Here is a 23,058-nt window from a genome sequence, read left to right as displayed (position 1 = left end):
ACATAAGATTTATACTGTAATTTATACTTATTTACTAAAATTATGTCTCACTGTAGATTCAACCTTTATCATCATGCAAACTTGTCTAGTGATGCACCCCTTTATCTTTTTTTGTTCCAGTGTTGTAAATTCCTGAAATTAACGCAGTTTCAAACCCTACAAGAACAGTAGAACACACTGGAGATTTTACTGCATTTGCTCAATTTGTAAACTTCAAGACTATTTCTTTGTTGGCTAAATAAAAGCTGTTGTTAAACACTGACAACAGACAAACCAACAAATCTGGAGGTAGATGTCAGAGTTTATGTTTATCTGAATGTTCTTATGCGTTTATCACCGAAAACACTAATTCACCAAAGAGTCTTGTACATACATTAGGCTATCAACACATATGATGCATCTTGATCACCACTAGAGGGAAGCAAATACACATCCGTGCAACAGTATGTCTTTGCACCAGTAAAACAAACTTTCTGATCACCATCACTCCAGTGCTACACAAAGGCAGATGATTAGACTATATGCAGGTATGTGACACACACACACACACACACACACACACACACACACACACACACACACACACACACACACACACACACACACACACACACACACACACACACACACACACACACACACACACACACACACAAATATATCTAATATATATATTTTGTTTGATATTTTCTCAAACCCACCTCAGCTAGCCAAGACTAAGAATGAACACCTGAGCAAAAAAATATTTCACACTTTCTGTTCTCTTCTGGCGTAAGATAAAGTATGATTTATGATTTCACATTAAGATTTGTATCATGCAAATTCATGCCCACGACTGCTTGATTGTGTAATAGTGCTGAAATAACCCTCGGTCCTGCTTTTCATAATGAGTGTAGTTTTCTCATAGTCTTTTACCTACATAAGGCTGCCTTTTTTCAAACAGTACTGGACAACACATGGAAAACTATGTCCAGAAAAACAAAAACTTAAAATTGATTCACTATTCCTCAGTAGTGTGTATTTTACACTTTTCACCTGTTCCAACACAGACAGTGTAAGAGACATACAGGTTGAAGATGAGGAGTACGGTGTGCTTGAGTGTGTGTGTGTGTTGCATCGGGGGAGGTTCACGTGGGAGTAGGTGTGTGTGTGTGTGCGGAAGTGTGTGTGCACTCACCGGTGACACAGATGAGAGAGAGTCGGGAGGGTTGGGAGTAGCCATACTTTTTGTTGACTGCCACTCATTCATTCATTCATCATCACCTTTTTTATCTGTTTAATCCACTGGTCTCATTTTTCCATTCATCCATCTTTGCTGCCCTGTGATAGCTCTGTGCTGTTTGCTTACAATAAATGCACCAAAAGCATATTTAGATCTCAGCGTATCTGTCATCATAACCTACTATAGCGCGTCACAAATCTGTGAACCTGAGGACCCAACCTCATACTCTCAGCGGCTAAAAGGTTTGTGTTGGAAGCCGCAACAGACAGTGTACTATGCACAGTGTGGTTCAAATGAATTGGAGAATGATCTCAGTCTTTTGGATAGTAATTAGTGTTAATTCTAATCATGGGTAATAGTGATTTTTTCAGCTTTATAGCCAACCTAACAGGTCTGAGGTTTGGCAGCATTCGAGGAGTCATATCCTGCTCTCATTTGGACTTAAACAAGTGATTGGACATAATATTATTCTCTAAAGAAATATTAAAAACAGGACCTTTCATATAAGGCTTCGTCAGACACAGTATGTTTGATTCCAGAGAACGAAAACTTTTGATTATTTGTTTTCATGAGACAGTTGTCCTTTTGCCAGTATAGTTAGTACAGTTAGTAGAGAACATTGTATACATTGTTGTCATCATCACCAGTTTTATCTCTTCTTATCATTTTTTTTGTCACTGAATTAAATCGAAGCTCCTGCCTGATACAAAACAGTTATTACTTTGAGGCTTGGCAATTTTGTGCCATTTCAGTATGTGATAAGACAACAGCCTATTCTAGACTGTATGCACAAGGCACAGTGTATGTGCCTCAGTATGTTAATCACATAAGACAGTAGTTATGTGCAGTAGTGGACATAATGGCCATCAACAGACTGAAGGAAGTGTAACATGGTGATAATAAACCTCCTCTCCAATTCTTCGGAAATAATCCCTCCATTCAGTCAGTACCAAGCAGCAGTCTCCTCCTGCCGTCCTATGGAAGGGAAGGAGGACCAGTGCCAGTCTTGTACCTAGTTTGCAATCCTTCAATGGACCTTTGTGGATGCTGCCATCCTTCCCTCCCGGCAGCCCATTCAGGAGTGTCACATGGCACTCGGACTCTGAGCCCATCTCACAATGCACCCCTGTCATTTGCACCTCATTGACATGCGCTCATAGTGATGTGCATTGGGGAATGGTCGTGTTCTTGCACTAGTTTCAAAGGAAATGAAGTGCCGGGCTGGGTGGCCAAAGCGTGGCTTCCTGGATACGGTATTCATATTTCTTAGGAGGAAGTGCAGGAACGTGTGTGTATGTGTGTGTGGGGAGTTGGCAGTGCTTTTAGCAAATGTGTCACACAAACCTCCCACACATTTAACGGTCAGGTACTGTGAGAAACAGTTTGATATTATAAATGTAGGACGCCGATAGTCTTCTTAACACCATTGGCTCTGTGGCTGACGAAATGAATGTTATATTTAAATGTTCATGCTACACTTGACGTAATGAGTGGTATCTGTTTCCTTTGAATCATACTGTAAAATTGAAATAAATAAATAAAGTTCCTCATTAGTTAAGTATATATTCCTCAGGAGTTTCTTTTGGATTTCCTGTTATACCTACACCCAGAGCATAATTGTAGAGGAATGACATCCAGAGAACTGTGTGGGAATCAAGCTGAGTGCTTTTGAAAAATCAGAGGTTACTTTCCAGCTAAGCTTCCTGTCTATTTGTGCTAATCGTGTTACATTTTAGTTCTATATCTAATATGAACTCAGTAAGTAGCTACAATCTATTAGTACGTAGGAGCTAAATGTTGCATCTTTGCCATGCTGTACACCTCAAGGACAATGGTATTGAGAGCTGATTGTGTTTTTTGTAGCTGAGCTTATGTCAGAAATGTTCACAATATAGTGGAAACACACGTGAAAACATATTAAAGTTATTTGACAATGAGCTGTGGAAAACATTGAATTTTTCTCTAAATATTCAAATAGGCTACGTGACAGTATCATCTACCAGAGGAAATAAATGTAGTGTAATACTCTAATAGTGAAATACTTTTTCAAATACACCTAGAAAATATTACCTGACACCTGAACGGACATTAAATACACTGAGACAAGCTGGGGTCTGAATTGCCTACAATTATCTCAGAAGTTCCATTTAGATATCGATTTTAGATTTCGGTAAATATTGTTTATTTTTGGAGTACTGGCTTATCTCTATTCCACACCCAAAGAAAAAAACATCTCACATGCCATTTGTGTTAAAGACAAAACCACTGATAACTCCATGTTTAGACATCTGATGAAGCAGGTGGGAGATATTACTGTCATGCATGAGTCTCTTTCCCGGATTGATGAGACAAGACTCACAATCGTCATCACATCATCACCACATCATCATCATTCAGACCAGTACACTACAGCAGGCAGACCTGAATAAACACAGCTACCCTCAGAAATAAAGGTTCAGTTTAGAATCAGTGGTGGTTGGTTCCTCCTGGTAAAAACATTTTTTCTTTCAGTGTTTGAAGTAACATTAAGCGCTTTAAACTCACATTATTCAGTGATGTTTGAGCCATTAATCCAGTGTTTTTCAACCTTGGGGTCGCGACCCCACGTGGGGTCGCCTGAAATGTCTAGTAATTGATTTAAAAAAAATTACTGATAAAAATATTATTTTTCTCTTTTTAAATTTATGATTAAAATTACCACACACAACACTTAAACAACTGTATTCTATACTTTCACTTTCTTGACAATAAATCGAGTTCAAATAAAATGCAGCATATAAAAATATCTGAGCTGATGAATGAATGATGGACCACTGCATTAATCATTCACAGTTGTCTTGTATGGCAACACTTGGGCTACATGTCCTTGTAACTTGTGGATTAATGAATGACTAATTATCATTCTCTTTACGGACTACTTTGGATTGTTGGGTAATGAAAAACCTCTTTGCGTGGTATCTATCATTCAAATTTGATAATCCAGTTATAAGTGTTTCAATATGATTACTGGTTTAGGATTTCTGGTCTAGGATCTACTATAACTTTAGTTAAATAATGACATAAGGTCATTGGTTTCTGGCTTTCCAAGAAGCTGAAATCCATTAAATGTAAGGTAAACTGTCAAATTGTACCTTGACCACTACCTAATAAAGGAAAGTGGTAATCCATAGCCTCAGCCTCAATGTATGGTGTTCACAAGACTAGTGAGATTTTGGGACAACATGATAAGAGAAAGTAAAGAAGATATTTAAGAGTCTTTTGTTTCGGTGTTGAATTTCTATTACTTGACATAATATCAACATAAACAATGTCTAACAAGTTTTATTGACTGAAAATCATTGATGATAACATCAAACCTAGACCTACATAATGTCAGTATGCATTTCCATGAAACTTATGTATCTCTTTAATCTGTTTTTGTCAATTCTATGCAAACTGTATTATTTATGCTGTTATTGTGTTACCCTTGTATGGATTTTTGTTATCGTTATTTCATATTGAGTAATATTGTTGGTGCTTAATTGTGTTTATTATTATTTTTATATAGTCTATTCATTACATTTACTCCTTGTGAGTGTGCTATGACATCACAGTTAAAGAATCACTATTGGTTCTGAGTGGAACCATTATTTTGAAGGATCGTTTGCCATCAGCGACGTGACCATGTGCAACAGCAGCAGCACCACCCTCCTCCCTCTCTCTTTCTCTTTCCCTCTCTCTCCCCAGCATCACTCCCCTTGTACATGCTGTCCTCATAACCTCCAGCAGCATTACCCGCCTCGGCCTGTCTACGCTCAGCTTCCCTGTGAGGAGGTGGGATCTAGCTACTGGTGGTCGTGAGCCTTGCGGACGTGCAGATTGCCAACAACGGGGCATATCTTTTTCTTCTTCTTCTGAAGAGGAGGGGGGGCGAGAGAAATCACGACGAGAAAGCCCCTCTTGGGATCCCCTGCCTCCCTGCCAACGACATACACTCACTCGCCACTGCTCGCCCTCTGTCTTACCTTACTCTCAATTTATCTCGTCGTTTTCTGCCTCCTGCTTCCCTCTCAGACCAACCACCGTCACGACCATCAACATTTTGCAGATTGGGTCTGTGTGATGAGGTCGCCTTGCCGCAGGGGTTTGGTTTGGTCATTACGCTAAGATAAGGCGGGTTTTTTGTTTGTTTGTTGTCAGGGTAGTCCTCTTCGCTTTCAGTTTGGGTCGACTTCTCTCTCCTACGAAGAACCTTTCCACAACACCCCGAGTGTGTGAAGAAATAACACCGCAGGAGAGCGCAGCTACTACCACTGGGGCTGAGGGAATCGCTGGTGAGTGAACGTTCCAACCGTTAGCTTCAAACTGTCTCTGTTCTTAACCGTTAGCCTCGAACTGTCCATTGACATAATATTGACTGTACCGAACGTGGCAACATAAACGTTGACGCTGTCAGGAGCGGGCAGGCAGAAAGACATATGATTTACTCACTCGTGGAGTCATTATGTGCTGCCTGTGACTTTTTTCAGAGGGGTGTGTGAGTGTTTACTTAACGCTATTTTAACATGCATGACATTTAACTTAGTTGTGTGTGTGTGTTCATCGCTCCTGCTTGTGATATAATTGAGTAACGCTATGTCATTCGTTGCTAAGGTTAGCCGTCGTCAACGCTTCTAGCTACCTACCGAGCCCCGGCGACGCCCAATTGTCTCCCCAGACCTGTAATAATAATCCACTATTTAACGCTTGAGCCGCCGCATAAAGAGAGAGATGCTAGCTTTCCATTGTGTAGAATAGATAACCCTGTGTGGAGTTATTAAAAGTCAGCTTTCACTGCGCCTAATATAACCTGGCAGAAATCGGCTGACTCAGTGATGTCCTCCTGTCACGGTGTAACAATCGCACCTTTCTCTGCTCATCGCAGTCATATCGGTGCTTTTACAGTGGTGACATGCACAGAAAAGTTGCAACCCGCTGTGATTCAAAGCCTGCAGCTCGCCTCGCAATTACACAGACGGGGATGGCCCTCGTGGAAACCGCATGGTACTGAAACAGTAGGGCTTTTCTCTATGTTTCCGTCAACACTGACAGCATTGTTTGGGCTTTAACATGCCACAGCTACTATAGTATAACATGCTAATCCTCGGTGGGCATAGTTGGCAGCAGTGCAGGTATAAGAATGTGTAGGTTGAATGTGCATTCATCACTTTCTTTTGTGAGAGAAAACACATGTATTGAAAATGTGTGTTTTGGTCTCTGGGATGCATGTAAGTTAGTAGCTATTGTTCTGAACCATGATCATGTTCATATTTTGTTGTACTGTGAGTGTGGTAGCAGCTGTCAAGAAGAGCCACTGTCCTCCTCCACATCATAAGTTTCAGTGGCATAGATAGAATTCATTAAATCACACTATTATATAACATGTTTTCAACCCTCGCCTGCGGTTGAGGAGTCTTAGGGAATCCTATGTTAAACAGACCTGCATATTTATGGTTGTGTTGATTGTGGAGCGTGTGACTGGTGAGAGTCATGCACACTGAACGATGTGATGGACACAGTGGACTGCACAAAAGGTTCAAATTTGTTGGAACTGCCTGTGCTTTGACCTGTGAGAGCAATATGTACACATTCCCCGAATTGAGAGTTCAATTGATTAGTAGTGTTAGTGAACTTCCGGAGTTGCGTAATGAAATCTACCTCAGGATACAAGTAGTACTGTATATGAGTAATGCACTTCCACTTATTGGGAAATTAGCTGTCACGTGGTTTAGTTAGTACAAAGTCTCCAAATCACTGTAATCACCCAGGTGTCCATGGAAGAATATGTTAGGTTAGTTTTTCTATTTTAACTTTGTTCTGTTCATTCGTAGGCCAGTGGATAGAGGAATCTACATGGTACATATATCTTGAAAGGAGGTTATATGAATGAAAAAAAGCCCCATGCAGTGTGCGGGGGACAGTGGACTCTAGTGCACACACCGTTAAGAGGGATATACTGTACCATTATGCCCATACATATGACTCCTGTACAAAACTGAGGAAAATGTAGCTCTGAGTTTCCTGATTTTGATGATGAGCAAAGCATGAAAACAGAAGATAACAGGACAGAATGCCACTCTGTACGTCTTTCTCTGAAAGCATGAATGATTAACTTTGTTTAAATGGTGCAATGTGTTTGACAGAAATTCATCCTAAAGCCAGTAATAAACACAGCTAATTGAACTAAGGTAATAAGCAGTCTCTGAATTTTGTCTGGCCATTTCTTTAAGCAAGTAGAACATAAACAACAACAACATGAAAAAAACGAATGAGAAAAGAGAACCAGGGAGAGAAATTCAAACCCGGCATGTATTCAGCTGGCCGATCCCAGCCTGAAGTGGGTGTCAGTGTTTGAAATTGTCACTGAAATTACCAAGTTGGTCGGACACAGCCCCCTCAATCTGACTTTAGAAACGTGTTGGTGTTGCGCATTTCTGGAGCCATCCGGCCATCTGTCAGGAATTTCTAATGGAGTATACCAGCCCCGCCTTCAGTCAGTCAAAACCTGTCGATTTAGGCAGCAAACAGACCACAGTGTTTGTGTAGCAGTAAGGTGCTGCTCTTCCCTCTGACTTTTCTGTTCCTCTAAATCATTGTAAGTGGTGGTTGTGATGTTTAGAAAGCTTCTGGAAAGGGTCCGAGGGTCTGCTGTGTTTCTTGACATCCAACATTACCAAATACAAAAGCACTCTCCTGTGAGTGAAGGCATTATTTATACAGATAATCTTGCTTGTGAGCAGCTTGTTAACACCCACCAGTCAATTAAGTCAGTTAAGAGAATGTAATCTCACCCTGTCCCCGTGTTAATACCAGTTGTAATTTTCTACTTTACAGGAAATGTGCGTTACTGAATTCTCATGAGGTGAGCTTAGTTGAGGGTGTTGGTCTTTCACATTGAGAGCAAAGGTTAGTCAAATATATCACATTACATAAGACATTTTGGTGTCCCCCTTAAACATGTGGAGCTGATCCAAAAGCATGTTTCTATTCTGAAAATGCAAGTGACAGTTTGCAACTCAAGATGTGGGTGATCCAAGAGCGCTCCTTATCTCGCCCCCAGACTCCTCAGGTACGCAGCTCTCACATAGAATCAAAGTCTTGGATGCAGAATTGGAAAAGAGCAGGACAGAAACCTTGGGGTGTTTTGGTCCATTTACACAACGTTGTGACAGCACCTTTTGGTTTGTTATTAGGCCTACATGCTTCATGCAATTATAACAAAGAGACAAGATTTGGCAGATTTGATTCAGATATTTTATTGAATCTTCACAGCAGATGTTCATTTGAAATTCTGCTGTCTTGTTATTAAGCAGATTGCAGTTTGGATTTAGGTAGTATAAACATAATGAATAAGATAATATTAAAGTATACTGTTTTGAGTGTTGGTGTGATATAATGAAGATGCACATGATATATTTTTTTTTGGAGGACCTCCATTGTGTAAATCAGAGGAATATAGTTACTACTTCATCCCATACAGCTTGTGTTGTTACTGCTACAAAATCTGGCTACGTGATTGAATATTTGCTCTGTGCTGAGATCTGAGCAGCATAACTGCATGTAGTTCAGGAAAAAAAGGCTGAATACTCTAGTATGTCCAATCCTATTGATTCTCAGCAGGTCCATTGCAAAGGCTTACAATGTCTGGGAACTCTTTCAGTCGTTAAATGCAAGCATGTACATGTGCAAGGATTGTGTACATGTGCAATGACTGCTAATCAATAAGTGGTCCTCTTCCATGCTATCGTGTGCTTAGTGTCTAACTTCTGATAGCGTGTACTTTTACTGTTACTCTCTTAAGTTTGATCCACTAATCATTAGATTGTTTCTCTTGGCCTCAAGCACCAGGCACATTGCCATCTCAAACAGTCATTTTTTTCTGATGGAGACATTACAGTATTGCATAAGTGAAGCTGAAAATAGGTTTGCTGTGTTTGTGTATAGTCGCTGTCAGTCCCAAGACTTTGTAATATTTAGATGTTGTAGTCAAAGTGTGTGAACTTGACACCTTGGTATGTTTTGCTTTGTTTGGGTAAGAGTCTATTTCCTACAGGTCAATTGCTGATAACCTATAAAGAACTGATATGACTTGAATTAGGTTCAGGGTGTTTTCATGTTTCAGCTTGACTTACTCACCCCCTCACATGACTACAGGTTTTATTTTTAGTGACAGTGACCCTGTACTTTGTAGACCAAGGGTCCAGTTTCTCTGTAGTACAACATAGCAGTGAAAAGACATTACATAGGGTAGGCTCATTACAATTTGAGTATCATCTTGTTAAGCAATACTGTTTGGATATTCTTCTTTTCTTTTTTCTTCTTCTTTAAAATAAATAAATAAATAACAACACTCTTGTTTGAAATGTGTGTGTGTGTGTGTGTGTGTGTGTGACTGTGTGGATGTGCATGGCTAAAACCAAAACTAAAAGCAAAAGAAACTTGGGGTGAAAAGAAAGTTAAGTCTCATCAGGTGGACAAGCTAAGGAGGTGACATGAAGCACTGAAAGAAAGAAAGAAAAAAAAAACACGAGAAAAATGTGGCACTGGATACAGGAGACAAGAGTGCTATGAGACAGCTGTGTGTGTCAGTTCCTCTTGTTTGTGTCAGCTTGTGTTTCTGTCAGAGTCCACTGAGGAAAGATGGGCTTCAAGGGGAGGGACAGAGAGCCCACACAGAAAAGGTCACATTAGACTTTTTCATTTTGGTTTCATGTAGATGACATTTCTCACCCAGTCAATCGTAATGTTTTAAATAATTTAATTACATTTCTTTTAAATGTAATTATAGTTGATTACCTTCTATTCAAAATGTGATGCCACTGGCACAGTATTCATCATTTTTTGTTTCTTTTAGTGAGCTGTTTACTGATTTTCTTATTAATGTTACTTACTTGCCACAAAAAAACAATACAGAAGGTTGTGTATGTATTACATCAGGGATATAGCTGTTTGGTTACTTATTTCATCACACAAATCTTTTGTCTTCTAACAGCCTTGCAAGTAAAGAGTAGTTTTGCCTTTAAAGGTTAACATAATTATAATTTGAATATATGTATTTATTTGAGGTTAATTAGAAAATTTTGCAGAAACATTCAGTCACTCATTTCATTTTATTATTGAATGTTAAACCCTTTTATGAAACAGATACAACATGTCTTAAAGGTAGGTTTGGAGTGGAGATCCTATTCTGGAGCATTTTTACATAATTTTTTTTTTTTACAAAGTTTTCACACTCTGATTGCAACCAATTAATTAAATGCTTTTTCACAAAAATGGAAAGAAGTCAGTCACCTGTGGGACGGACAATCCTGTAAAAACAGTATCCAATCTCTACCGCACTAACAGCGTGCGCGATCAGAGTCTTTAACGAGTTACGACCGCAGAAAAGACAACAACAGTAACCCAATGTACCACACCTCAGTCTGGTGGGTGGTAATCTACCTCTAAGATGGATGTTGGATGGTTTATTATGATGTCAGGTGTTTTCTTTCACATGAATGAGCCACGAGAAAAAGCTGGCGGACAGTTAGCGATGCTGCGCAGTGACACGTGACAGTATTGCGGAAAGCCATGTCAATCTCATTGGGATTACATTGGGTTGCGCGCCACGAGGGCGACACCTTCACAGCTTCACCTTGATGTGAACCCAACACTGAACAAGCGTTGCGTGTTCCTGAGAAGTCTGAGGAAAGGGGCTTGGACTTTTGACTCCTGTATTTTCAAAATGTGGCCTGCGAGAACCGTCTTTCAGGATCTTCAACCTTACCTTTAAAGCAGAAGTAAGCGGTCCGGTCGTTTTGGCTAATGCTGCGTTCCAGGCAGGCTTTTGAAACAGTAAATTACAGCTTCAAGTCACAACTTACGATTTTGTAGCGTTCCAGGCAACCCACTCGTACCAGATAGAACTGGTACGACTTCACAGGTCGGAAAAACACGAGTTAGGAGTTTCCTTGAACGCACCATAACAGTCCTCGTCCCTACGTCACCACATTCACGGCGTTCCTTGGCTGCACACACAGCCCTTCATGCCGTTCTCTCTCCTCATTGGATAAAAACTGTAGGATACGATAAATGTTTTCTCCTCGGCTCAGAGCAGAGCAGAGGGACTGAGAGACCCGTGTTTCAGTCCAAACACTCTATGTAAGTGATTGCTGTCGGAAGATATAACTATTTAAGACTTATATTAACACAAATATATCACTTACTTCTGCTTTAAGTGTTACCTACTAGTCAGTTAGCTTGGCATAGATAACGTAAAGAGGATGTCTAGAACTAATATGCTTTTTACAAAGCAGTTAGGTCAGTGTTTTAGTCTGACACACAGAGCGTGTGACTCAATCTCAGCCTAATGACTTGTGACTGCATGCAGTAAAGTCAGAGCGTATGACAACTGATATTATAAACATTACAACAACAGACCAATGTTTTCAGTAAAGAAACCATAGGACAGCACTGAGCTTTGTTGATTTTCCTTGGAAAAGAAGTGTTTTATAAATTACACCTTTTGTGTAAATCATGATAAAATGCACCATTTATTTGTCATGACTTGATGCATATTTTGGACAGCACATGGAGTCAGATGTAAATCCAGTAATTGGAATTCAATCAGCCGCCGACATTAGGTTGACCTTGTCAGCTCTACTCAAGTCTAGTGCCTCCCACATCTCCATAACTGGAGTTATAGTTACAGCGACCTACTTACTGTAGAACTTGGCTCAACTTTAGAAAACAACTTTTTTGTCATGCATATTTTAGGGCTTGAAGTGGAGGAACTGTGGGATTCTTTCATACAGTATGATGATGGGGTGCGTGATTATCAATTTCATAATCTTCATTTTTGTCAGTAAGCAACATAATCCAAGCCTGTGCACTGTCTAATGGTTTTAGCCGAGGAAGGACTTTCTCAAATCTCTCTACACCCCTGAATCCTAAGCCTGCACTTTGTATGCTTTGTGACTGATCTGTTTTCGTCCTCTCCGGCTAAAAAGAGGATTTCATGTCATAAAACATAACTGGCAGCGACTATGTTTAGATGGATAGATCAGATATGCGAGTGGCCACTTCACCACAAGCTACATTGCATGAAAATCTGCTGTGCAGGTTCAGTATTATACAAATGTGGGCATTTTACTTAACACAGCCGATGCATTTTGAAGAGCCTCTTGCTCTGCCTGAGGCCCTGGTGTTTGTTGCTGCCCTTTGGCATATTAAGTTTCAGATGTGCAAATCTCATGGCCAGCCGTGGCTGCTATAGTGGAAATTTCCACTTCTCATTCGGACAGCATCTGTGATGTTGTGAGCTTGTTCACAAGAAAATCCATAACAGAACTAACAGGTTGTTTTTAAGGGACTATGATATTTAAAATCAACCTACTTAGGTTTAAGCATTTGGCTACTTCCCCTTAGATAAGAAAAACCTTCACCATCCTTTGTCCATTATTGATTATGAGTGCGGTGTAGGAGGATGAGAGGAAGAGCAGCATGTTCGTTATGTTTGATTAAGCTCCACAGTCATCACTCCATTTGATTAATTAGTTATGTGATGGCTGAGCAAGGAGAAACTTAGGCTTCTTTGGTTGGATGTTTGAAAGTAAAGAGTTGTCTCTTGAAAATATCAAACTTGTCATCGATGCTCAGTGCTTTGGAATGAATCTGAATTTTCCTCTAGCCTGGTGAAATTGTTGCGAGTTAACCAGTCATGGTTTGGTCCATGTGACTTGAGAAGGTTAAAGGTTTTGTTTGTAATTGGTCGGCCTGTTTTTTTCATTATACTGATTAATCTGCAGATTATTTCCTCAAACAATTGAGAAATAAAATGGAAGAAAAATGCAACTTAATGATGTATTGTCTTGTCTTAACAACAATTCAAAACCTAAACTTATAACACAGCATTTTGCAGCAGATTTATTTTGGAGGCCATGATGTTTTTTTTTCCCGGCATTTTCGGCTCATAAATTTGCTGACAAAGAAATTATCAGAGTAAAGTCCCACACTGTTTTCACTTGCGATCAGCTATTGATATATTTAGGAAACAACATTTTGGTCCTCAGACCTTCATCAGGTCATCTTGATGAATTTTGACTTGATGAAGGTTTGAGGACTGAAGCATTGTTTTCTTAATGAATCAATACCCGATCGCTGGTGAAGACAATGTGCCAGAGTTTACTCCTTTTAACTTTGTCGACCATTAGTCTTCACCCGCACACCTGTCCAATTATAGGGGGAATGTTAGGTTCAACGCACCCAAAGTGGATAGTAAATATTGGGGATGACTTAAATGTATATTATAGGCCTTGGCGCACTGACTGAATAGTTTTTCTTACCAATTACACAATAATCTCTCTGTGTAAATATCTGTAGGTGTTGTGTTACTCGTTCACATGTACGTATAGCAGCATACATTCAATGTACAGTGATGCACAGTGGAAATGCTTCCTTTTCTGTGTTGTTCCCTGGTGATTTGTACATTTTCTGTGTCAGTCAGTGCAAGCTAAATCTGTCAGATTAATTTGTCTGCCACAAAATATGTCATGAGATATCTCCCCTTAACTTATAAAAAACAGCTCTAGTATGGAAAGATGGTAATATGAAAACTTATATAATGATTACTTTGAAGGTTTTTCTTTTGAAGCTTTTGTCTGTTTTGATGATACCACTAGAAATCGACTCAGACCTTTTTAAAAAGCATAGACCTAAAGCTTTTCCTTTATAATATCCTCATGTCTCATGCGAAGGACGGGTTTGTAGTTGGACACACTGCCTTTGGCATGTGTTTATTTTTATTTTCGTCTACAGTTTGGTCAAACTGACAATTAAAGGCTAAAATATTAACTTATTATGTGTCTCGTGGGTTGCGCAACTTCCTCCTCTTTTCTCTTTTGCCCTCTCTGCTATCATTTCGCAGCAGTTGAAAATTAATAATACAGTTTTTTTTCTGTTCTATTATAGCACAGGAAACAGTGCACAGCGAGTATGAAGAGTGATTTGCCCACTCACTCACTTCCCATGAACGTGATGTACTACCGTATGTGTCTTGTTGCTGGTTATGTAAGTGGGTGAGGCCATGTGAAAATGTCTCAATGAGATGTGGTGGCAAAACAGGGAGCGATGGGAAGCGCAGATGCAAGTCACATCTGCCCTTTCTAACCAGAAGACATCACATCGACTCTGAGTGCTGGATTATCTGCTATGTGAGATGTGTTCACAATAGCCTCAGATTTTTAGATGATATACGTAACCTTGACTTTTTTTTACTAGGAAATTCATAAAACTGATGATGGACAAATTCAAGTAAAACCCCAGAATCAGCTGTATTGATGAGCTGCTGTGTCATTACTGGCCGCCAGAGGATCTGCAGTGGGCATTGGCATCCACACTGCTACTTTGACAAGCTCTCCTTGAAGGAATAACATTGTTCTTTTAATCAGTATTTTTACTGGTAAATGCAAAGACTATATCATATGATTCAGTTTGTATACTCATCATACTACACAGTGAGCCCTTATGTCCCGTATGTTTGCATCTGGATTTGTTATGTTTCTCCAAAGTCATTCAGTATATTTGCCATCTTCCTGTGCGTCCGTGATCATTACATAACAGTTATCTACAAGAATTGACTGCATTTTTGATGTCCTGTTACAGGCTTTTTGTAATCCTCTTGCTGTAGCAATTTAGCTATTCGTTTGGTTTTGCTTAGTAGCAGGCTCCTGTGCTTGAAATGTGACACCCCAAAAATGTTTTTTGTGGTATGTGGGTTGTTTACTGCAAAGGAATTGGATTTCTAGATTACTTGATATACCCAAGATCCTGTAGGTCAGCGAATCTTGATACTCTAGGGGTGACGGGGACAGTGAAGGAGAGGAAGACTTTTTAATCTGTCCAACAGTCTAACCTGTAAGCAGTATTTGATTGATTACTGTGATGGTTATTTCTTTTATTGAATTGGTGATAACAGAAATTGATTGACAAATGCCCAGACCAGTGACACTACTTTGCAGTACAACTGTTTTCTGAACCCAACTAAGTGACAGAGTTGAGTGCCTGATGAAGATACAACATTGGCAGTTTCACTTTCTGAATGCTTTGCCCCAAACTGTTTGTTTAACGTCATTAGGGGGTGTCACTGTTTACTGCTGGTCCATAACAGTTTTCAACTGTCCTTACTATATTTTATCAGTTAGTGACTGGCGGCTCTATTTACTTCAACTGCTGAAGGTAACGCGCCTTTATTTGAGGAAGGCCTTTATTTCTTTCCCGATCTTTTTAATTTGTCACACCAATATTTTTTGTATGAAGCTCAATTTTTAATTTCTCCTATTGCTCTGTGAAACAAATTGTACCCCCCACCAGCACCATTGGTTCATGTAGGTCTATATCTATTGGTATTTCAATGCTTACACACTGACTGTCCCCAGGTGGGAGCAGCATAATTCCAGTCAGCCACTTTGCAGCAGGTGCATACCACTGTAATTACAACTATACAGTCAGTTGGTAGGTTATAAATTAAATAGAGTTAAATTAAGTTTAATTCAGAAACCCTCAATTCAGAAGGGTGATAATGTTATGATTGTATTCAAATTGTTTTAGGGAGTTGTCAGTTCATTTGTATGATTGTTCTGAGTGTGTGATGATGTTAAACTGTATTTAAATAGAGAAGCATATCTGTTATTTAGCCTTCCTTCATCTGAATGATCCACATCGATCACACGGGTGTCCCTAGGATTGTTAAGAAGGATTCATGTGTGAACTTTGGACAGTAGGACAGTTAATTCGTAGTTGCCTTATGAGTCACTTTATGAAGTTCATGTCACCCCTGGAGGAGCCACACCTCACTGACAGACCTGCTTTAAGACACCAAGGAACAAGCTGTTCCCAAACTTCCCAACTTTGGTGGCTACAGAGGCTGCAGCTGAAAAATCTTTGGGTATTGAAATAAACAGAAACTTAAATTCACCTTGACTGTGGTAAATTCAGTTGACTGGACATGAGTTTTAAAAGTACACATCTGTCTTAATAAGGTAAACAACTGATATTGTACATCAGAGGAAAAATCCAGCCATGAGGAGGAAGGGACTCCCTGAAAATCTCAGAGACAAGGTGTTGAGGCGGCCACAAAAATAGTGCTGCTGTGATGATTCTTGAATTGTAGAAGTTTTGGAACAACCTGCACTTGAGTAGTTGGTGGAGAAGGTCCTGTGGCCAAGAAGCTGACTGGCTTAGGAGGAAACCACTTAAAAATTGGCAAATATAGATATTTATATGAGGCTGCAGCATAACAGAATGTGGAAAAGTCAGAAAATGTTGTCAATACGCTGTATCTACGATGTAAGATGGGTTGTCAAGGCTGATCTCAGATGTTTCCAGGGGGGTTTATATTTGTGGAAAGTGTTTGTCGTGTAACAGGTTTGAGTGCTCAGATAAGCAGGGGGAGTTTGTCGTGGCTGTTAGGAGAGTGAGACAGCAAAAGGAGTTGGAGAGGGGACAGAAGTTTGAGTCTGGCATGGAGCCTTCATCAACGCAGAGAACAAGTGTGATGGTCCCTGCCACTCAACGGGACCTAATCCACTGACAAGCACCTCGGGGACAAGTCGTGTCAGATTTCAAAGGCCTGTAGGATACATTTATGTGGATTTTTCTTCTCCTCACCATGAAGGCACCACTCGGGTATGCATTTATTGTGTGTCTGTGTTTCTACATCAAAATAATAATAGTAGATGATGACTGTCTTGTGCAGGTGGCACCAGTTTTTAAGATAAGTAGAGAAAGGTCATCTTTAAAGTCTTAACAACTTAAAAACAACTTAATGAACTACTATTAGGACTGGAATGTCATCGTGTTGGTTTGATGATCTCCATCGCATAGCAGTTGGTGTGAAAGGCATGAAGCTCTGCAGCGTGTTTGTGTGTTCAGATAATAATAATCAGGGGGAAGCTGTGTGGGTTGTGATAGGATGGAAAAACAGAGAGACGCAGGGAGGAGTTCGACATGGAGCCTTGAAGTTGGGCATCAGAAATACATCATTGTATTGTTTTTATCTTCAGCTGATTAAACGTAAATAGTGCGCTGGAGGAGTGACCAGATGCTTCTTTGCTCATTGTAGCTACCTAAGTAGCCACTGTTACATAAAAAAATAATGAATCTTTCATCACTCTGACTGCGTCTTAATTGTATTATTAAGTCACTTGTATTCTCTGTACTGTACTGTACATCCTCTATCTATGGATGTGTTGATATGCTGTTTGCATATGCAGCATACTGCATAAGGCTTTGTTATCAACTGGTATCAACGACAAGCAACAACAGTCATGATTGTCCAATTTGTCTTGCTGGGTCACGGTCAACTTGACAATGATTCCCAGCTCCAACTTCCGACTTCTGAGTTAAATTTAGGGCAACATATTCTGTTTCCTACTGCCTCATGGGAGCTGCTGGATGAGGTTTTCCTGGCAATCATCTTACGGGTTTAGTGCTTGTAAACTCTTGTTTACCGTCTCATGAAGGCAGCACATTAGCCCCATCCCTTGTTTAAGATATTTGTCGCATCCAAAAATAGGCTATAGGCCTATCTTTAGTGCAGGAACCAGTTTTCCAGCCACCACCTGAACTTCATGGTGGTGATGGTGCACTCTGGCTGTATAGTTTGGCTCCTGCATTAGCAAAACATGACAGTTGCGTATGACTGTGCTAAATTTAAACAGGTTAATGTAATGGTAATGGTAATGTTTACCTTCAGTTTTCCTCTTCTGCACAACAGGGACAACATAGTTCTGTACAGTGAGTTAGTTGTATTTGTGGTTGTGAGGAGAGAGCAAGTTTAAGTTACTAATCCTGTCACCCCTGCTCTCTTATATCATAAGCCAAGTTGCCAAGAACACCGTCCTTATGTAAAACTAGAGAGGTGGGGATATCTCAAATGGCATGTGACACTGTGCCAACCCCTTCTAAAGGGGAAATGAGTGGCCCCACCATCATGATGTTGTGTCTTCTGAGGATAACGTTAAGAGGGTGTCCTCCATGTTCCTGACAGTGAGACACGTCACTAATGTTACAGAAAACAAGATTTTCTGAAACACTGTGATACACACATGGTGTTATCATAAGCAGGAAGGGTTTTTTGTAATGGTCGTGGCCAAACCTACAAAAAGTTTCCACTATCCAGCTGAGTGTAGACGAATGCCGGTCTTGGTGTTTGGGAAGGGGAGGGGCAAGATAGAGCTCCAAAGGGAGTCAGTTATTCCTGTCTCCCCCTCCCCCTCCTCTGTGAGTAGGCGTAGACATGTCGAGTCATGTCCCCCAGATATATTGAGGAAGAAGACTTGACCAATGGGTCCTTGTTGGGGCGTCTTAGCTTTTTATGCATCAGTTGCTCAAAAACATTTTTTAGGTATAGCCATATATTTAGAGCATATAGTACATGGCAAAGGGAAGCCTTTTTGGACATGATATATTTATTAAAAAGTGTATTTCAAGTAATAAAAATAAAACAAAGGACTCCTTTCTCTCTGCTTGGGCACTTACCTTGTTTATGAAAAATAAGGAGGAGTATAACACTACAGGAAAAGCCCTAGTAGCTATTTAAGACATAAATGACAGTTTCTTGGCAGGGGTGTTTTCCCTTTGGCGATTCCAGGGTCAGAGGAGGAGGACTTTTCACTGTGTGTTTCACAGTGAAAAGTCCCTTAAGGAAAATTTGTGGTTAGCCTATACAAACAGAATTAGACTTCATCTATTGCACCATCATCACCCTGCTCTTTAATTTCCCTGTATATTTAGAGATTTTGGAATCTACCCAATTTAACCCAACCCTTAGTTCAAGAGGGTGTTTTCCAGTTGTATCGGCTCTATCAGCAGGGACAGGCATTGGCTTATTAGAGTGATTTGAGTGAAGTGCATGTTCCTTCTATGATGGGTTTTAATTGAATTTCTCTGTTTGAATGGGTCAAAGCAGTCTTTAACATGACCTGGACTACTGGATCTGAATCACAACGGGCGCACCAGTGCCAATTTTTAGGTTCTCCATGCTATGGAGTTTAATGATGATGCAGTTAATACAACAGTCGTGCAGTAAATTCTGCTTTCATTAAGTTTATAGTTATAGAGTCTTTACTAAGTTTGTCTGCTGTTGCTCTTCCATAAATTTCCTATGCCCACAGTAACCTATTGTCTTTGGTCTGTTTTAAACTGTAAAATCCATAACAATGAAAAAAGCAGAAGTAAGCCAATGGGCTTTCAGAATAATACCACCATATATCAGGCATTCACTTTGTTTTTTGGCAGCTATAGATTGTAAGAAACAGTGACATTGACAATAAAACTAAACCGAAACTGAAACCAAACCTTGAAATGTATTCCTGTAATAGAGAAAGTCAGAAAGAGAAAAAAAAACTAAATTGCCCTACTAAGTTTTTTTTTTTATTGTCATCTAATGTAGTTTGTCCTCAGATCATGTTGAAGTGAGTGGAGATTCTTATGTACTGTATTTCATCTGTCTCTCTATCCAGACTATCCATGAGCTCCGATTTCCCGCACTACAGTTTCAGGATGCCAAATATAGGGTTCCAGAACCTTCCCCTTAATATCTACATTGTGGTGTTTGGGACGGCCATCTTTGTCTTCATCCTCAGCCTCCTCTTCTGCTGCTACTTAATAAGGTAACATCCATACACTCTTTAGCTTTGGATTTGGTTGAACGTAGAGTTTTAACTGCATCTGATGATTTATTGTGTGGGTTTGTGACAAAAAGTGCCATACAGGGGTAATTTAAGATAGTCAACAGTCCCAGTCTATTCACTGGGAGCAACAAATCACCAACAAATGAAATCTTGTGGTCGTGCAAGACAAGTTGCCATTTTAATGAACCATATGGACCACATTATCCTGTTCATGCATAACCACTTTCCAAGAAAACAAAAAAGGCCTGGTTGGAAAACAGATTAAAAAGTGCTGTGATGAAGTAATAACTGCATGCAAACCAGTTAACCAGAGAAATCAAAACAATACATGTGAATTTAGAATTGACATGGCTTTGTTCAGAAAACATTTTGTGCAGCCTGACTTGGCTTTGAACAATGTTTTGACCAGCAGACTGTCAGCACCATCTACTTACAGTATATGAGACTTGAAAATAATAATGAGGGCTGAATGTTAATTCTCACAGACTACCATTATGCAACAGTCCTCATAACACATCCTGTACATTTCAATTCACTTTGGCTCAAGAATTATTCATTCAGCAGTATTGTCATGTTCTTTTTACTGGTTAGCTCTATCTCTATATGAATGCATAAACAGGTACCAATATTTACAAGTTTGTTAACACACAAGATAATTTTTTATCTAGTTATGTAAAAAAAAACCTGCAGAAACACTGCAATAACAATTCTTCTATGAAAGATGGTTACATTGAATATTTTTTTTTTTTTTTTTTTTTTTTTCAACCTTTATTTTACCAGGAAAGTCCCTTGAGATTAAATCTCTTTTGCGAGGGAGACCTGGGTGCACTGGTACAGCAGAAGCAGGTTACATAACAATATAAACACTTACATATAATACAAACATATCATCATTCAAAGCAGGTGCACTTTTCTATTACTTTAAAATTTATAAGGGTTTTGAATTCACCCTATCTAATAAGCACTTTATTTCTTTCCAACGTACTGTATGGCACTTGTCACTGGCTTTTAGGGACCCAATTAAATGGCTGCCTTTTTCCTTTTTTTTCTTTCTTTTTTTTTTTCTTTTCTTGAAAGTGTGCTTTTTACATGTCTTGCTAATTGTTATGTCACAAAAGAGCGAAATGTTTCAACAGCACAGTTTGGAGATGGTAGCTACGATACAATAATTGGTAACTTGATAGGAAAAATATGCTGATTTTCAAAGCTGCTTGTGTACATTATTGTGATCATGGCACTTGGCGTCAAAGAAACTAGTTATAACCCATTTTTCTCAAAGCCATTTAAGCTTCTAAATTTTGATCAAATTTACTTTTGGATATTCATAAAATTGGCATTTGGATGTTTCAATTTCTGTTTTCTAGCCATTTATATTGATCTTGTTAAAAAAAATCTTGTATGCATTAGGACTTGAATGTAATCCAATACTTATTTCCCCTAAAGGAAAAGTAGAAATGGTTACTTGTCAGCCTTTTTGCCCCTCTTTTTGACCCCCTGGCCTAATTGAATTGTCCTGGCTGCTGTTGCTGCAGGGGTTTTCTCCTGACAGCGACAAACTGAGCAGAAATAATGTCCAGCATCTTTTATCTAAGACAGTGAGAAGCAGCAGTTCTCAACAAAATTCACCCCTCGCCACCCTGTCATTTCCTATCTTGCAGGGCAAATGGTAAGTAGGTTACCGACCACTGTGTTCCTACAATTCTTCTCCTTCTAAATGTAAATAAATATTTATGACTTTGATGCAGTACCATGATTCAGAACTTTAACGTCAAGGTTGCCAGTTTAGTATAGGCAAAAAGAGGAGCGATTTTTGCTCCATAAAAGGCGTCTAAAGATGCGGTCTCCCAAAGGAACTGGCCCAAGTTGACTTAAATCAGAAGTACCGAGACTTCCGGTCTGGCTGGCGAAGCGATGGCAGCATAGACTAGCAGGCTCCCGACGGTAATATTTAAACACGGCCCGGCCACGACTCGAAATACCTTTGAGACGCGCAAATATAGAGGCAAATGAAACGGGCCAAAGAATATGCCCAGGAAAACTAAGAAAAGTGTCGCACAAAGGAAGGAAAACGACGACATGGAAGAAGATCGTCTGTCACAAGCTAGCGACGACATGCTAGCGGACACGGAACCGACTGACCCGGAGCACAGCCATGATGCTAAGCTCGGAATTATCCTGAAAGAGCTACGAGAATTTAGAAAAGACTCTAGCCAGAAACTGACCGACATCAGCGAAGACATTAATAAGATCTACAAACGAGTGGAAGAGACGGAGGAGCGCATAGACGCAGCGGAGACTCGAATCCAGTCTTCAGAGGAGGTTTTGGCTGAGTTGGTGAAACTTCAGGCGCAAACAGAAGCTAAATTGGTGGACCTGGAGGGGCGCTCCCGTCGGGAGAATGTCAGACTATATGGGGTAAAGGAGGGAGCCGAAGAAGGCACGGCAACAATGACTAAGTTCGTGGAAGATCTGCTAATTAAAGGCCTGGAGCTCCCGTCCTCCACAGCCCTGAATATTGAGAGGGCGCACCGGGCGCTCAACACGAAACCCCCGGCCGAAGCCCCGCCAAGATCCATCGTGGTCAAATTCTCCAGCTTTAAAATGAAAGAAGAGGTACTTAAAAAAACATGGCAAAGAAAGGGAATCGACTTCCAGGGGAAGAAGATACATATGGATCATGACTACGCACCGGAGCTGCTGAGGAAGCGGAGGGATTACACCGAGGCAAAAGCTGCGCTGAAGGAAAGAAACATACGGTTCCAGACCCCGTTCCCAGCCAGGCTGCGGGTGCACTACAAGGAAGGCACGGTGACCTACAACTCGGCAGAGGCGGCAACGGAAGACATGGCAGCGAGGGGGATACCGGTGACGGTTCTGAAAAACCCAACCTCTCTCTTGGATCAGATCAGCCAGCTGACTTGGCGACCCAGCGGACGGCGAGGAAACCGGGAGAACCTGAGTACCAAACACGGCTTCAAAGAGATACTTCATAGATTCCGACGTCAGGACACTTGATAAGTATTAATAATGTAACGATCACATAGCCTACCTATTTCTCCCTGTGACTTGACACTGAGATGAGAGAATCATATAGGACATATTCTGTGAGGTTATTTGTGTAATACTACGCATTTTAGCCTAAGTAGA

At 40.1% G+C, this 23,058-nt stretch overlaps 1 protein-coding gene across 2 annotated transcripts in view; it reads left to right on the top strand.

Moving 5' to 3' along the window:
* The first annotated feature begins 4,948 nt into the window (after nucleotides 1–4,948).
* The window catches only part of rnf24 (ring finger protein 24), a 35,997-nt gene continuing 17,887 nt past the window's right edge, over nucleotides 4,949–23,058 (top strand). Inside the window, exons 1-2 of one of the 2 annotated variants that reach the window (XM_083997757.1) lie at nucleotides 4,949–5,535; nucleotides 19,741–19,890. In XM_083997757.1, coding sequence (XP_083853883.1) covers nucleotides 19,748–19,890 — 143 coding nt within the window. In that variant the 5' untranslated portion in view covers nucleotides 4,949–5,535; nucleotides 19,741–19,747. Of the gene's footprint in view, nucleotides 5,536–16,681; nucleotides 16,904–19,740; nucleotides 19,891–23,058 lie in introns of those variants that run through there. The other variant, XM_083997756.1, reaches the window with a different exon arrangement.

This window comes from Trachurus trachurus (genome assembly GCF_905171665.1).
Source record: "Trachurus trachurus genome assembly, chromosome: 1".
In the NCBI taxonomy this organism is placed as follows: Eukaryota; Metazoa; Chordata; class Actinopteri; order Carangiformes; family Carangidae; genus Trachurus; species Trachurus trachurus.
Note: the sequence above shows the minus strand (reverse complement) of the source record. Positions and strands in the feature narration are given on the sequence as shown.